Here is a 17,962-nt window from a genome sequence, read left to right as displayed (position 1 = left end):
AGGCTATGATTTGTCACGGAGGTCACTGTGGTTACGGAAATCCTGAACATGAATGGAGTCAGTGCAATCTTGTAAATGGCTGTATAAAGACATTTGATTAGGCCCGAGTGGTGGTGTGGCTTGGCTCACAGGGTTCAGCACCACTCAGGTTTGGCCCCTCTGCCTCTATCTGCAGAGCAGTGGATGGGCCAAACCCAAGTCGTGGTACGACCCCGTGTGCCAGGTTGCAACGCCCAGCAAGGGGAGCCGGGCTCAGCACTGTGGGACAGAACTGCTGCTGTGGGGTGAGGGCGGGGTGGGCTTGTTCTCCTTTCTGTGACCTTTCTATTCCCCCCCACACTTTTGGCATGAAATTTACTAAAAATTTCCAAGCCAAAATCATAGCCCTATTTATAGGACATGAGTATACTACAGGTTCAAGTAAAGTGCCAACCTTTGGGGAGTACATTTTTTATTTAATCCTAAATCTGAACATATTAGTAACAATCAACTAAATAAAGCATTTGAGACCAATAGGGCCTGATCTTGTGAGGTGCTGAGCATCCTCAAATCCCCATGACGCCATAACGGGGCCCAGAGGCCAGAAAAGAACGAAGGTGGCATTGATGAAGAAGATTAAAATGGGTGTCTTTCTCCTGAAAGAGAGTTCTTTGAAATGCTGAGGGGCTAGTGTAAGAGTTCAGAGTGTACAAGGTAGTATTGTGAAATAACGTCAGCTTAGACATGTAGTAAGTTTCATACTTCTCGGAGATCTCCTTCAGTGTGTGAACTGCACTGTGCAAAGTGTACGAGAGGCAGCAATTTGTTAATGGCTGGGAAATAAATGGTGGTAGTTTATTTCTGATTAATGACATCATGGATTCTCATTTTGTTTCTATTTCCCATTCTCTATAGTTTCATTTATAAATTCTTCCACCATGGTGTAATGAGTGATGTTTACATGACGGAGCAGCCAGCCAGGGTCGGCATTCTGCTGGATTATAATGCTGGGAGACTTTCATTCTTCAATGCAGAGAGAGGACTAGCTCTGTTCACCATCAGGCACAAATTTACCAATGCTGCTCACCCTGCCTTTGTTCTGGAGAAAGCTGGCGTACTTAACCTGCACACAGGAATGGAGCTGCCAGAGTTTGTGAAACACAGCTAATCTCTTGCTTTCAAACCATCCGGAAGACAAACCGTTATAATTTTGGGGGGGGGCGGGGAGAGGGTATCTATTTTTCTCTTAGCGAATGTTACCCACACCATTCTCCCGCACATCAACACTAATTGTAATTATACAAATAGCACTCTGTGCATGGAGAGGATAATAGACTCCCTCCCACTTAGTATGTATCTTGTGGTATATATTGAGTTATTCTCTAAAGGAAAAAGGTGTATATTAGAACCAAGCACTGGGAGGGGGGAAGATAAATTCAGGAACAGGAACTGCAGTCTTTACTACGATAAAAATAATTACAATATTAGCTGAATTTTTTTACGTTTGATGATGATCTTGTATATGAGATAAGTGCTTCTATCTTTGAGCTTTAGAAATCTGCATTTCTACAAAAATAAATGGGCAGAGAAAATAAGATCAAAGGGGCAACATTTTCAAGCCAGCCCCAAACTAGCCTCCAACATTGCTCACACAAATTTTGAATCCATAGACTCAATATTTCCCATCCATATTGTTCAGACAGTCACAGTTATCTGATTTGTGTGCACAAATGCCACTTGAAATGTGAATAGATGTTCAGCAAAAATATGCATGTGCAATTTTGGAGTCCAAAGTGTTGCCTGCGTTTCTGGTCCTAAAATTACTGCCTGGATGGCTTAAAGAATAGATAGGGTCCTATCGCCTGCGACTCTGGAGTAAAATTGTCATCAACCTTCCTGTGAATTGTCCCTTTTTCATCTCTGACATAATTGCTGTTGCCTTTGATCTTACCTTACCCAGTTTCACACTTAAGTATAGAACTACCCATAGATGATCTCCTTGCCTCTGCTCTACTCTGTCTTTTTGTCCCATTTGAGCTTTGTCTACACTAGCATTGGACCCTAGTTAGCAAGCTGCAATGCTTGGGGGCTATTGTGATGGGCTCACTAGACATTGCTAGATAAGAAGACAAAGATGGCATCAGAATATGATTAAACATTTGCCAGCAGATCTATATTCTGGTATTAACCTGGCCAGTGTTAGACAGGACTGTATTTCAAAGCACTTTACAAATCAGTGCTATGGGCCCTTCCTCTACCGGCCAGATTCATTGGTGGTGGTGCCAATGAAGCCTTGTGATCCCCTCTGGTGTGTATTGACCCTAAGGGATGGCAGGCAATGTGATGCATACTGCCCATCCTTGTGGTTCCCTACTGGGCTCACTTCTCATCTCAATTAATCCCCGGTACCCTCTGAAGTAAGTGGAGTTTCACATGTCTAACTGAGAGGAGTTGCTGTTGAAAATAGTTTTTTAATTAATTACAATTTAGGTTTCTGCTTGTCAAGATCACAGTTGGTGTCCAATCTGCAGTCTATTTTATTTATGTTTTATTTTAGCAGCACCTAAAAGTGTACTAGAGGCTTCACAAAGCAATAGTAAGACATGTTCCATGTCCCATAGGGTTTACGCTCTGATTTTGGTGCAGTGACAGGTGTAACAAATACCCAGGGACAGACAAGGTGGGAATGACAAGATCACACAGTCATTTAGTTTAAGCCTGTGCACATCTTGATGAGTCAATTAAAAGTGCTTTTTTGCTTTAGAAAATTATTCCTGGCTCACTGGGAGCATCCTGGAAGGAGTGCATCCTAAGGAGTCCTTTGAATTGAGAGAGGGATTCAGCTGGCTTGTTGGCTTGGGAGAGGGGAGAGGATTCCATGTGTGTGCAGGGGACAATATGGAAAAAGCCTCAGGATGATTGGAAAAGTAAGACACAAAGGGGGCACCAAAGGTGGTGATATTATCAGATCTGAAGGGGCTGGGGGAGGTGGAAAGCAGAAAAATAGAATAGAGGGAGAGAGGCTAAGAGGCTAGGTCAGAGGTGCAGGCTGTGTGCATTCCTGGAGCTCCCAGATAGCCAATGATTTCACTGGAGATTTGAGTGCAGAAACAATACAGGGTTGAGCTTTTAATAGCTAAATTCAGAAAATATTTATGAAAATGAAACTAAATCTGCAAATCCCAGTTTTCCAGTTATTTTATCTGCAATGTCCTCTACTACTTGTCATCGCTGCATCCTTGCAGGCAGCTGTGTCCCACGAGCCAAGGTTAGCTTCACTCATCAGCAATGCCATGATGTATTGCAGGGTGGACAAATCAGGGTTAAGGAGAGCAAGAATGGCAAAGAAAACCAAAAACACGTTTTGTGACAAACTAGAATCTTTCAGGCAATATTTACAAATGGCAAAACAAAGCCTTGTTTATAACCATTCATTGTTGTGCAGGTAGCATTATAATAGTCCTTCTAGATCAAAGGCTTTTTCAAAACGGTTCCAATTATACAAATACAGGATCTCTGTCTGTTTTGAAGGACTACCTGATAGGCTTCCCAGATGTACTGTACAATTCCAGTTATCCAAATTCCCTTCATCCAAAAATCCTAGTCATCCAAATCCAGTGTGTCCCCCATGTAGTCCTATGTTCAAAATAGCACTTCCATTTAGCTGAACACTTGGTTATCCAAAATGTTCAGATGTCCCCCAGGCCGTTTAGCTAAATGGGAGGGTACAGTATTTTTATATTTACATTTTTAAGCTTCAGTTTTGACCTTGGATGCATATGTGCATAGCACCAAAAAGAGGAATATGTTTACAGGACTACAAGTAAGCTGTGTCCAAAATTTAGATTTCACAAGGATTTTGCCATTTGCCTACTGCAAAAGCTAGACCTGTCAAACGTAAGAAGTGGTGGTTGTGGGTTGATCCTAAGCAGTATACCAGTATATCTCTACGCTTTTGTTATTTGCATACTTCTGTCTGAAAACAGAAGATCTGGAGCATTTTTCATTAGTAATATATTCCAAATAATTCTGGAAATATCCAAGACAGATGAACTGGTCGGATACAAAATAAATATAGAGCTGTCTGCCCACCTGTGACTTTACACCTCTTCAAAGCAAATTAGCGAAACAAATGCAAAATCCAGCATGCAACACATCATATGAAGCTGTGATTCTCCCTGATAGATTTTGGGCCAGAATCTGTTTCAGTTAAATCCATGTGCATGATAGCAGAATTTAGCCCTCTGGATTTATAAATTTAAGTAAGGGTTCTACTCATCCACATACAGGATGAAATCTCAACTTAATTGTTGTGAATGGCAAAATTCCCATAGGCTTCAGTGTGGCCAGGATTTCTCAAACAGTCTATATGTTTTCTGTGAAGTATGTGGATAATCTTAATTTAACCAATAATTCAAGAATAATGCAGTACAGATTACTAAAATATGTGGACAATGTCTATTTAATTGACCTGTTTCAATATACCATGTGTGAGAGAACGCAATAGAACATTGAATGCTGGTAGGAAAAGGATAAATATATTTAAATGGTGAAAAGCACGTTGATTAAAAACAATTAGTTCTTGGGTTATATACATTTTTGTTTGCAGCTGTCAGGAACTGTCTATAAGAAATGAGGAGAAAGTTATATATATTTGATGCCCACTCTGATGTTGGATACTTTTGTTTTTTGAGCTATCAGTGTTTATTTCTTGCATAATGCCAGACTCAATTACTAATCTGGTCCACATTAATTAATATTGAATGAACAAAGCTTGGAAGCTCATCCTCGCTTGGACAGCCAGAACAAAGCACATGGTAAATAAAATGCATTACCCAAGACTTGTAAGCATACATATTGGTTAGAGATTTACCAAATTTACAAGAAGTACAGATGTTGAAATCCCACAATATGATCTGCCAAAACACAGCAGTACGGAGTGTAAACTCTGCTGCCCTTAAGAACCTAGAGATGCAGTTATGGTGCTTTTTGTATGTGCTTTTGTGACTACAGGGCAGAGATGAGCTCCTAGAATTTATTTACCAGAATGTGCTTCTAGTGTAAATTTGAATATAAAATATAGTCACTCTTGCTTTTCACTATGAAGTGTATTGAATCAAGATGTTGGGGCTTGTTACACCCATTTTTCTGGCTACTGTGATTAATAGCTACCTATGCAAAAACAAGATCCAAGTAAATATATTGCTAATGTTCTTGAGGATGTTTTTGTTTAATGATACATTATAGCCGTGTGAATTATTTTTTATGCATAGGCTGCTAGCTCAGCTGGTAGTGGCTGAGACATTTTTCCAAAAGCTAATGAGTTTATGCAATATGTGTACCCAGTCTGTTCATCATTCCAGGCTTATCATTGCACAGGTGCGCTTCAGAGTCAAGACAATGCAACAGTAAGAAACTAAGGATGCTCGAAATACCCTGAGGTGTGTTTTTATCCTGAGGCATGGGGATTTGCACTTGCAGCTGTTATTAGCATTAATTAATATTTGGCCTGATCCAAAGCCCACTGAATGCACTGGAAAGAGTCCCGTTAGCTTCACTGGGCTTGGATTAGGTCCATAAATCCTTGTGCTCGGAGGTAAGAATATATGCCTGACTATAAGAGATGATCATTAATTTCTACTGTCAAAAACAAATCTCAGTTAGGCCTTTCTATTCCAGAAAAAAAGCTAAATGCTTCATTTCAATGCCAGCTTGTAATAGTATATATCAAATAGAACTTGCTTTTACGAGTGCACTGCAGAGCATATGGGGGCGGGGGTGTCTATGAGTAATAATTTCCTCTTCTGTTGCAGTCAGTACTTTTTTTTTTAAGGGAAACATCACTTACGTTTAAATTTCTTTGTACCAAAGATGGTCTAGAGAGACCTTATTTTGAAGATATGTAATGGAAGAAAGAAAAAAAATTTACACTATGGATTATGTATCAGAGGGGTAGCCTTGTTAGTCTGGATCTGTAAAAAGTGACAGAGTCCTGTGGCACCTTATGGACTAACAGACGTATTGGAGCATAAGCTTTCATGGGTGATGCAACTATGGATTATGGAATTTGATTATGGTATCAATCACCACGCCTAATTTAAAGTATGACATGTAGGTGCTAAATCCCCATTATAGTGATGTTTTCTTTGGTATATGAGTGAGCTACACATTCTTATTGCCACTGTAGGGTTGGGTTGTTTTTTTTTAATAGCATATAAAGACTAAAGTGAAGTTAGATTCATTTGGAATTTCCCTCTTCCAAAATCATTCACAAACTGGGGCTTCAGATAGGTTGAGGGTTAATTTGGATTTTGAAAATAGCAATACATGTTATAGCATCACTAATCTGCATAAAGTCATTCATATTTAACAAACAAGGAATTCATAATTAACAAGAAGCTAGATCCTATCAGATTATTTACCTAACCCTCCAGGAAAAGTAAAGCCCCTATTCTGCCTTCAACAGTGTGTTGTGCAAATGAGTTCAAAGTTCATTGTAACAAACAGAGATATTTCTGCTTATGTTCTGCATACCAGAGGGTAGTGTTCTCTGGTCACGGACCACATCTCATTGCAGTTCCTCATGAGGCACAACACTTGGGGAATGGAGCAGAGATTCCCCCCAAACAGAAGATAATAATTATATAATTAAGTCATCAAGTGAAAAATGTATAGTTTAAAGTATTGTTCTATTCTGAAAAATGACTTTGTATAAATGGCACCTTCTTACACAGCATGTATGTTGCCTGAGTGTATTCAGAGATGCATCTGCTCATTTTACTGACAAAAACACATGTTCACTTATTTTAGTTTATTGCGGCTAACCCTGCAGAATCAATGCTGTTAATGATGAGTGATGTTAATAACTGGAGTCTATTACATATTATGCATCAACAGATGTGTTAGATAAATTCCAATCAATTCTAAATTCCAATTCCAACCTTTACAAATCCACTTAAGACCAGGGGATTGCACAGATGTAACTAGGGGCATAATATGCCTTGCGGAATCTTTATTTCAGGTGATAAGGCACAAGAAGGAGTGAACCCAGTATGACTTTCAGAGTCTAATCTGAGTTTGCAGGCCTGACCATGAGAAAAATCATCTTTCTGCTTGGAAGTCAAGTACATATTACATATTCCAGTCCTGCGAGGTGCTAAAATCCTCCTGAGAGGTGCTTAGCAGACTTGGATCATGGGACATGATACATATGTCATCCCACACACCCATTTTCACAGAGAAACTTTTCAGAGCAGAACTGCATCTTCAGGTAAAATTAACTAAGGTTATTGTAACCATGTACTAGTTATCTGCCTGTTTTCCCTATGTTTCCTCAACTAGACCTATCAAAATTCACACTCATAAAGCCAAGAAACCCCACTGAAATTATACAAATAGTATTATGTAGGCCAAAACCAGAGGAAAAAATAGTTTACATGCAACTCCCATAACACACACAGTTGTCTGTTATGTACTGATTACATAATATCAAGGAATCATCATGCAGTTCTTTCTTATACATGTATATTTTCTTATCTCTAATATTAATAAAATGCCATATATAAAGTTACTATTTACATGGATACTTTCTAGATTTATCACACTGCCAGTGCTTAATAAATAAATGTTGATTATTTTATCTTTAAAAAGATGAGATTTTCTTTCCATTCACATTTCCATCTCTTGCTTTAAAAACAGTCAGTCAAAGATTTTTCCTTGATTCAGCTAATAGCACATTTTCTATAGGAGCACAAGACATTACACAGATGTTTGTATAGCTGTCATCACCATAGTATCAGAGCACCTTTGAGGCTTAAGTCAGGGGCATCTCTGGGGAAAAGGAAGTATCCGTCACAGCTGTGGGTCTGTGTCTGCAGAACATATTCCTATTTTTATAAAACTCCCATTGAAGTTTCAGGACTCAGGACTGCAAGACGGGGCCCCATATGTTTATTTACAAATGACTGCATGAGAATCTAAGCTACTCTTCCTGAAGATAAGAGTGCACAAGTAAATCACCAAAAAGAAGAAAAGGGCCAAATCCCTCTTGTCTTACTCAAGGAGGTAGTTTCATTAAAGTATATCAGAGGATTTGGCCCATTTAGTGTCACACTTTTTGCTTCCCTTGTGCATGCGTAACAAGCTGGACGGTTACTCTTCATTGCTAGTTTATAGCATTTTTGCTGCTTTTTTTAAAGATCTCCATTAACGGCCAAATAAGGAAGATGCTAAAACCCTGAGTGGTTATAAGCACTTCTCTTTAAAGTCAGCTATTTTTCAAAGAAAGCTAGAATTAATTAGTGCAACTCTCTGTTAACAAATACAATATTGATACTGAGTTAAGCAGGTTGGTTTGATCTTCTGGAGTTTAAAATAGTAGTGAGCTCATCTCTTAGCAACTGACCTAAGGGCCGGCAGTTAAGCTTCTTTTAAAATATAGAGATATTAAATGGAATTATCTGCATTTCAGATTTTTAAAACTAACACATCTAGAATTTTCATTTTGTGTAGACAGTACTGTGGAATCTCTGACACTACATACCCAGTGGATAGTAATGAACCTTTTAGAATGAAGTCTCTCTCTCATGACTGTGGAGTAGAAATACCTGGATCTCTATGTTTTAAAGGTGATGCACATTGTGTGGCCAAAATTCCCCATCTCTAAACTGCATTGACTTCTTTTATCTGCAGTGCAGAGGTAATAGAGAGAATTAATAGTTTTAGTGTAGTGGGCTAATGTAAAGCCACAGATGTGTACTTTAATGAGATGTTGATAAGGAGGCAGGTTAAAAAATATAAGGACCACTAAAGATGTGGAAGGGGAAGTTAGCTAGGAGGACAAAAGCATATGGATAGTGGAAAGTTGTAAACCAAATAAAGGCATTTTAAGAATTGTACTGCAATCTTTATTGAATATTACAAGTGCAGAATATGCCATATGAACCTGTATGGTGGATCAGAGAGCAAGCATGCAGATCAAGGGGGAGAATTTTACTTAGACATGATACACACGTAACAGCCTATTTAAATTGGCTGTAACCTACTTTCTAATGTTGTAAACCCAGGACCTGGGAAACAAGAAAGAGAGATGGAAGCAGTGATTTTACCAGCACTTCAGCTAGGTGTTTGACATTGCAAGAGAGAAATATAGGGGAAAGCCTGAGACGCTTGCTGTATTTAAATTCTTCTTTGTAGAAATAAAGATTATTTTTGTAAAGTGTGCTAACTTTTTTAAGCAAAGCATTATATATGAAAATTCATATGCTTTCTATTGTAATATGCTGTATTTTACCCAGGTTGCTGTTGAAGAAATGTTGTTGGAAGTGGTTATTTCATTAAACATATTCAGAGAAAATGACTTTTGTTTTTCCTTGTTCAAAAATCTCTATTAACTGATCATTGAGAAGACACTGTAGGTTAGGGGAAATGAGCTGTATTATTTTAACTTGACTCTTGGTGTGTCTTTTTTTAAAAAACAAACAAACGTGTATAGTGTTTAGACATCTTAGACTTAATCTGAACTAACTAGATCACATACATATTCATTTGAAAAGGAAATATTACAAATCTTAGGAATCTGTAATGCTGCAAAACAAAATGAGTCTAGAGCAATGCTTTTCTGTGGGTAGTATCCCATGGGTGCTCCACTTCAGGTGCACCTTTGCTCTGCCCCATTGATCAGAGATTTTTGGTAGCAGTGCCCCCACACATGGGGCTGCACAGGCAAACCTCCGTAAGTACCTCCACAACTGCCTTTGGCCCCAAACGGAGTCTACTGTGTGCCTGTTCTCTAATATTTAGCTTTTTCTCAGATAGCTACCTTATAGTTATTTATCTTACAGCGTTATAGTTGTTGGAACAATTGTTCCCTTTGTTTGCTTTCTTTTTTTTCTTAAAAAAAAACAAAACACCTACTGTACTGAGGGAATCCCATATCACGTGCTCAGTACCAGCTGCATCAGTACCAAAGCCGTCCTCCACAGGTATCCACTCAGCCTCATCTTTGATACTGTTGGTACCGGAAGAGTTTAGGTGCCCTAAGGATATGATAATATCTCCTGAGCTGGAGTTTCCTCTATTAACAAGTGCTGTGGGTTTGTCAGTGTCAAGCCTCTCTGTCACTGACTCCTCTATCATCTAGAGCACCACACGCACCCTCATCTACTCTGCAAGCTGAACAGATATCTCCCCAGACAATGTGGAAGAGGACTCCTCCGACTCAAATTTCGGTGCAGGGTTCCCCTACCTATTCTAGGACACATCACTCTACCTCCTATGCTGATTTATTACAGGTCTCAAATGGCATCCACGTGGCAGAAACACAGATGGCTTCCTCCACCAATGCCATTTGGGCCCCCTCAGTGGCCTTGCTGGGATCCATCACCAACAATTTACATCAAGGTTCTTACGCCACTGAAGGGAAAAGAGAAGAGCCCATATGCTTCAACCTCCTTTACCATCACCTATGCCTGAGAAGACCTTTGAGCGGCAAGAGGCAAGGGCCTATAAGGAGGTGACACCTCTTACTAACATTTCCTCATCGTCACCTGACGAAGCTATCATACCTCTGCCACCACCTATGGCAGATGAATTCAGGCAGTTTCAGAAACTGAAGTGAATTGCTGACATGCTGCAGATTTCCTTAGTGAAATTGCAGGAGTCCCATCATAAACTCCTAGCTATTTTACACACTTCAAAGTGTATGAAGATTGCCATTCCAGTAAAAGCTGCTCTTATGGGGTCTGCTATGATGGTTTCTCAAACATCATCTACCACACCGCCTACCTGCAAGAGAGCAGATAAAAAGTATTATGTTCCAGCTAGGGAATCAGAGTTTCTATTTTCTCACTCTCACTCATGCCCGTCACCCCAATCAGGGTATGGGCCACCAACCACAGATCTCCAGAGTCCTCTATCCTGGGCCATTTGCTCTAGATGGTTCCAGGTATAGCCCATTTTTATGCTATCAGCCTGAAGATCGCGTCGCCAGGTGTTTCTTGGACGGCCTCTTTTCCGCTTGCCTTGGGGGTTCCACCGCAATGCCTGTCTAGTGATGTTCTATTTTCTCACCCAGTTCCAAATTCCCTAGTAGTGGAGGCCATTAATGAATGAGGCAGTCAAAATAACTCAGTCCACCCCATACACTAAGGACCACAAGTGGCTCAGTATTTTTGGTTATAAATCTTATGCTTCAGCCACACTTCAGTTCAGGATAGCAAACCACCAGGCATTCATGGCCAAATACAACTATTTAAATTATAATAAATTCAATTATTTTATTGAGCATCTACTAGAAGAACATCAAGACCAGTTTAAGTCCATTATACAAGAAGGTCAGCTGCTAGCAAAGACATTGCTCAAGGCCTCCTTGGATGCAGCAGATACTGCAGCACAGTCTACCTCCACTGCAGTGATCATGGGAAGAGTATCTTGGTTCAGCTTTTGGGCTTTCCAAGAGGTTCAGAGTCTGCCAAAGACCTCTCCTTTGACAGTTGCAAGCTCTGTGTGGACTTAGTGGATACAACTCTCCACACTTTAAAGGACTTGAGAGCCTAAGGATTTATTCTCCTGTAAATAAAAGGAGCTTTAATAGGTCTCAGATGGCAGAAAGAGCATGCCCAGTTCTGTATTCAACGTTTCGTAGAATCTCTGAACCCCTAGCCAAGAGACAGACATACTCAAAAAAACCCACCTCTTTCAGCTACATTGTGTCAGCCATTCCTGTCCTCCAAGTGACAGTTTTGATGGCTTGGTTGAGAGTCTCAACCATCCAATTGACAAGTTGTTATGGCTGCAATATCTTACCCCCTCTTCCATCCTTTTAGATGCTGCCTCTCCCACAGGATGCCTGGGAGCATATAACATTGGACAAATGGGTTTTGGAAGCCATAACACCTGGTTACACTATCCATTTCAAATCTCTCCCACCTACCCATTCACCTTTCCTATCCCTCTTCAGGAACCCCTCTCATGATCAATTGCAAGAGGCGACCTTTCTTCTGAGTATAGGAGCAATAGAACCAGTTCCTGTGCAACACAGGGAAAGCAGATTCTATTCAGACTACTTCCTGATTCCCAAAAAGAATGGAGGGTGGAGGCCAATTTTAGACCTCAGGTCTCTAAACAAATATGTAAAGCAACAAAAATTCAGGATGGTGACCCTTGCAGCAATATTTCCTTTGTTAGAAGTAGGAGATTGGTTTGCATGTTGTCACCTTGCTTTTCACCCTTCACACAAGAAGTGTCTTTGTTTTCTAATAAACAATGAGGAGTACCAATACAGGGTACTCCCTTTTGGCCTATCTTCAGCACTAAGGGTATTTTCAAAGATTCTGGCAGTAGTTGTCACTCACTTATGTCGTTGGAATACAATAATTTCCCCATATCTAGACGATTGTTTAATCAGCGAAGATCAGATCAGGAAGTGTTCATGTCAACAAAAATTAGGTATTCCCTGTTTCACAGCCTGGGCCTTCAAATAAACCTCCAAAAGTTCATTTTTACTCCACTAGAGTGTCTAGACTTCATAGGCACTTCCCTGGATGCAGATACAGGCAAAGCATGCCTATCGTCCAGCAGATTTCTCTCACTAGTGAATTTCATCTCAAAGATTCAGAGAAGGCCTCAAGTAACAGTAAGAGATTGTCTTCAACTGCTGGGACATGTGTCAGCTTGCATCTTTATAGTGCAGAATGACCCTGAGGTCGAACTGCTTGCCATGGCAGCCAATACAAAATGCATTAAGTATTGCTCCAGAGGGGGAGCAATAGGAAATGTGTTCCTCAACTCATGGATGAAAGCACTTCTCTATGCATATCCACTGACACCATTACTATTCAAGGTTCTCAATAAGATCAAACAAGATCAAGACCGAGTCAAATTGATTGCACCTGTGTGTCCAGGACAGGTCTGGAGGTACCCCTATTTAGTCAGACTGACCTCTGACCCTTTGTGGAGGCTTCAGCTCAGTCCTTACCTACTGACCCAGGATGCTGGTCCAACGCTTCACCCCAACCTGCAGATTCTCAGGCTCCAAGCATGGTGGGACCTCAGTAGTTCTGTGAATAGAGGTATCCTGTTCATCAGCGGTACAACACATTTGATTAAATAGTAGAAAAGAATTTACAAGAAATACTTACTTCCAGAAATGGAAACAATATTATCTTTGGTGTAATAGTCATCAGATTTCTCCAACTCGTTCTTCTCTTTCCAGGGTATTGGATTACCTATTGGAACTGAAAACATTGGATCTTTCTATGAATTCCAATAGGGTTCACTTAGCAGCAATAACAGCTTTTCACACACCAATAGAAGATTTTTCACTTGTCGCTCACCCAACTACAACAAGATTCCTAAGAGGGTTACCCAATATCTGCCCACAAATCAGAGATCCTACTTCAAGCTGGGACTTTAACTCAGAACTTAATTGTCTTATGAAACACCCTTTTGAGTCACTAGCTATATGTTTTTTATTGAAGACAGTCTTCACTTATGTCCAAAGGGTCGGAGAATTGGGGGACTTAATGGCAGACCCTGCCCCCCATTTACAGTATTCATCAGAGAGAAAGTGTCACAATGGGGACATCCAAGATTTTTACCTAAGGTGTCCTCAGAATTTCATATTCATCAAACCATTCATCTACCACTCCCTCCTCCCCCTAAAACCGCACCAGGTCACTCAAGCTGTATTCCATACTCTAGATGTACAAAAGGCATTAACCTACTACCTAGGTAGGACCAAACTGTTTAGAAGATCTCCTGGGCTATTTGTATCCATTGCAGATAGAAATAGCGTTCAGTAATTTCAAAACAGAGGTTATCAAAATGGATCTCTGGCTATATAAAGATTTGCTATGACTGACCTCATGTTCAACTCTCTTTGAAAGCGATAGCATATTGCACAAGAACACTAACTATGTCTATAGCCTTACTTAAGGACAGCCATAGAGTGCCAAATTGGTCATCTGGTTCTTTTTCTAATCCTTATGCTTTGATACCTGTTCGGAATCTCCCATCTGCATAATGGGGTTTAAACATCCTGAAGGATAAATTACTCAAATTCAACCCTTAAAGACATATAGGGCGATAATGTTTGTGTTTTGTGTATTTACATATATATAGGTAGTGGTCAACAATGTAATCAATGGTCCCTGTCTATGCTGTATTCTGTTAATTCAAAGATCAAAAGAACATCCTAGCATTTAAATGAACTGTAAACACGGGATATTGCTGTATTCATCTCTCTTTGAAATGTATTGCTGATCATCTGCGAATGGCAAAAACCAGGCAATTGCCTTATGTTCATTCTTGTAGCTAAGTACCAGTGATGGACCTACTTCAAAGTCGCCCTGATTACCTATTGTAAGCCAAGGGACACCAGCTTGTCAAAGAAGGCTTGATATTGTATGAAAGATCCTTGGGTCCTGATCCTGTCGTTTCAGATCTGCTTAAACTTCATCAGGGGAAGTTTGAGTCACAAGATAAGATCTCTGTTAAGCTGGTACACCCTGAATATGATATTGGACATTGGACTATAACCTACATTCTAAAAACTCTTTGCAACTACAAAGCTCACTATCTCTGCTATGAATCTGAACCTCAAGAATTGAACTCATGTCTGTATGTATATTGATCTTTTAACCGTTCTCTCTCTCTCTCTCTTATTTTTTTAAATAAATTTTAGTTTAGTTAATAAGAATTGGCTGTAAGAGTGTATTTGGATAAGATCTGGACTATTAACCTGGGAGGTAATGTGTCCGATCCTTTGGAATTGGTAGAAGTATTGAAATATCCACCAGCTTTGGGGATTGTCTGATCCATTGCAGTTCACCCTAATTAAGTGACCTCAGCTGGCTCCCTCTGGGCTTCTGGACACCGGGGTATTGCTTGGGGGTCACCAGAAGTGGAGCACTCACATAGACACTACTCGAAGAAGGAGAGGTTACTGACCTTGTGCAGGTTTCAGAGTAGCAGCCGTGTTAGTCTGTATCTGCAAAAAGAACAGGAGTACTTGTGGCACCTTAGAGACTAACAAATTTATTAGAGCATAAGCTTTCGTGGACTACAGCCCACTTCTTCGGATGCATACAGACCTTGTGCAGTAACTGGAGTTCTTCAAGATGTGTGTCCCAATGCATGCTCCACTACCTGTCATTTTGCTCCTCTGCTTTGGAGTCTTCCTTGTGGGTCTTTGCGATGGAGAAGGAACTGAGGACAGTTCACCTGCGCAGCCCCATATAGCCTCAGTGTGGAGCATTAGGATAAATAGGCCAAATGGGCATAGCTACCAAAAACTTTTGATCAAAGGCATAGGGAACAAGCACAGCTGACGTGGAACACACACAGGAGTACACATCTTGCAGAACTCCATTTACTGCATGTTAGGATATAGATATTTAGGCCTGTCTGCAAAAGTCTATACTTTAAGAATTTACATGCATTTTTATTACTTAGCTAGTTATAGAGGTATAAAAAAAAGAATTAAAATCACTGTTTGTCTGTGTAAGAGCCTTTCTGTACTGTGACAGTCTGAGGCTCTGTTCTTAGGCTAAGTAAGGCCTTTGGCTAAGCAGCAGAGGCAGCCATAAGCTAAGAAGTGAATGGTCACATCCTCACATTTTAAACTAGTTACATTAAAATAAGGTGCTATTGGGCTGTTAGGAATACAATTTTGTTCTGATATTTTTATTACCTCCAGAGAAAGGGAAGAGCCTAGAAAATGTTAAAAAAAAACAAAAAAAACAAAACTTAGTTCTTGCCAGACAGGATGCTATTAAACTTACTTATTAATAGCTGGAATGTAAAATTCTCACTTCTGTATTGTTCTATCACTGTAGTCTTCACTTCCCTATTGTTTGTCTGTATAATCTCTGTCTGGTTCTGTGATTGTTTCTGTCTGCTGTATAATTAATTTTGTTGGGTGTAAACCAATTACGGTGGTGGGATATAATTGGTTAAATAACCATGTTACAATGTGTTAGAATTGGTTAGTTAAATTTCCGTAAAATAATTGGTTAAGGTATAGCTAAGCAAAACTCAAGTTTTACTATATAGTCTGCAGTCAATCAGGAAGTGTGGGGGGGAATGGGAACAGGGGGTGGAGGAACTGAAATCATGTTTTGCTAAAGGGGGTGGAAATGGGAACAGGGAATGGAAACAGGGAGACTGGCAAGGCTCTGGGGTGTAAAGCTGGGAAGGGGGACACTGAGGAAGGAAACTGGAATCATGCTTGCTGAAAGTTCACCCCAATTGTTTGCGCCTTTGGACTTCAGGTATTGTTGCTCTCTGTTCATGTGAGAAGGACCAGGGAAGCGAGAGGGTGAAAAAATAAGTCCCCTAACATCTTGGTGCCATTGACTCGGATGCATCGCATCGGATAGGTGAGTGGCAGCCTGTAAGTCCCCCTCCCCAATAGTCTGCGCAGCTGCTTGGAGGGGGTATAGTGAACTCTCATGATGGTAGTTGCGGGTTCTGGCAAGCCAGGGTAAAGGATTTTTTGGATAAATGGATAAGGAAGAACCAGGGCCCATACCAGGTACAGGGGTCAGCCTGGGATGAGATTAAGAAGGAAATGGAGGAAGTGGGCACGGGGAGGCAGTTACACCTTGTGTAAAATTAATATGGCTAATAAAATGTTATGGAGGTTAAACTATTTCCCAGGATGTGTGCAGTGTATATTGAAAAAGAGATAAAAGAAATGCAAACAAAACATGATACTTAATTAAAATCCTATTAGGGCTCCAAAAGGAGCCATAGTAGATTGTGCTTTCTTTTTCAGATCTCTGTGTGTTTTGGAGCAGGAGATGAAAGTGAAAAGTAATGAGAACTCTGGTGAAAGTTAAATTGTTAACTGTACCTGTGTTATGTTGCATATGAAAATAACCTATAAGTAATGTAGTAAGCACTTTTCACCCCGCAGTGTGCAATACAACCCGGACCCAACCTTCTCGGGCCCACTATAATAATAAGTCTGTAACATCCTGTCTGGCAAGAACTCACTTATCAATAGCTGGAATGTAAAATCCTCATTTCTGTATTGTTCTATCACTGTAGTCTTCACATTCCTATTGTTTGTCCGTATAATCTCTGTCTGGTTCTGAGATTGTTTGTCTGCTGTACAATTAATTTTGTTGGGTGTAAACCAATTAAGGTGGTGGGATATAATTGGTTAAATAACCATGTTACAATGTGTTAGAATTGGTTAGTTAAATTTCAGTAAAATAATTGGTTAAGGTATAGCTAAGCAAAACTCAAGTTTTACTATATAGTCTGCAGTCAATCAGGAAGTGTGTGGGGGAAATGGGAACAGAGAGTGGGGGTGGGGGAACTGAAATCATGTTTTGCTAAGGGGGGTGGAAATGGGAACAGGGAATGGAAAAAGGGAGACAGGCAAGGCTCTGCAGTGTCAAAGCTGGAAAGGGGGACACAGAGAGAAAACTGGAATCATGCTTGCTGAAACTTCACCCCAATAAACATCTCATTGTTTGCGCCTTTGGACTTCGGGTATTGTTGCTCTCTGTTCGTGTGAGAAGGACCAGGGAAGTGAGAGGGTAAAAAAAATAAGCCCCCTAACACTGCACAAGGGAGAATAGCCTCTCCTTCTCAAACACTTGTGTGCTGTGGTTCTTTTGTAAGCCTTGTGGCCTGAAACTTTAGAGAGTAAGAAGCTCTCTGCTCCCATCACTTGGTGAACAGGTGGAAGTATGGCTACAGAGGGCCTTATTTGCATAAACTTTCTACCCAGAATTCCTCCAATGGCACTTTGGGACTCACCACAATCACATACAATGTCCAGAGTTAGTTGAAAAGTGGACCTGAATTGAGAAGAGAGAGGAGGAAATGCTCCTATATTGTGGCAAGGAGTGCATCCCTGGGGCCTGGACTTTGCTCTGGGGTCCTATTTGTTACTGATTCCTTTCCAATGGGAGTACTGTGCTGTTAGGAGGATTCTCTGATGAAGTGCAATGCAGAGAAGTCTCTTCTA

The 17,962-nt window shown here is 40.3% G+C and overlaps 1 protein-coding gene and 1 long non-coding RNA gene across 2 annotated transcripts in view; one reads left to right on the top strand and one right to left on the bottom strand.

Annotated features, from left to right (window-relative positions):
• LOC101935607 (cardiomyopathy-associated protein 5) overlaps positions 1–9,334 on the top strand; it is a 60,819-nt gene extending 51,485 nt beyond the window's left edge. The window contains exon 13 of the mRNA XM_005286428.5: positions 895–9,334. Within this exon, the coding sequence (XP_005286485.2) occupies positions 895–1,147 (253 nt within the window). The 3' untranslated portion in view covers positions 1,148–9,334. The remainder of the gene's footprint in view (positions 1–894) is intronic.
• LOC135984270 (uncharacterized) lies at positions 8,268–15,081 on the bottom strand. The gene is made up of 4 exons (XR_010602186.1): positions 14,929–15,081; positions 13,119–13,214; positions 12,956–13,037; positions 8,268–10,764 (listed from the first exon to the last, which is right to left on the bottom strand). It is a non-coding gene; the product is annotated as an uncharacterized LOC135984270 (long non-coding RNA).
• Positions 15,082–17,962: the final 2,881 nt, after the last annotated feature.

Source organism: Chrysemys picta, chromosome 6 (assembly GCF_011386835.1).
Source record: "Chrysemys picta bellii isolate R12L10 chromosome 6, ASM1138683v2, whole genome shotgun sequence".
Classification (NCBI taxonomy): Eukaryota; Metazoa; Chordata; order Testudines; family Emydidae; genus Chrysemys; species Chrysemys picta.
The sequence above is the reverse complement of the archived record's forward strand: the minus strand, read 5'-3'. Positions and strand labels throughout refer to the sequence as shown.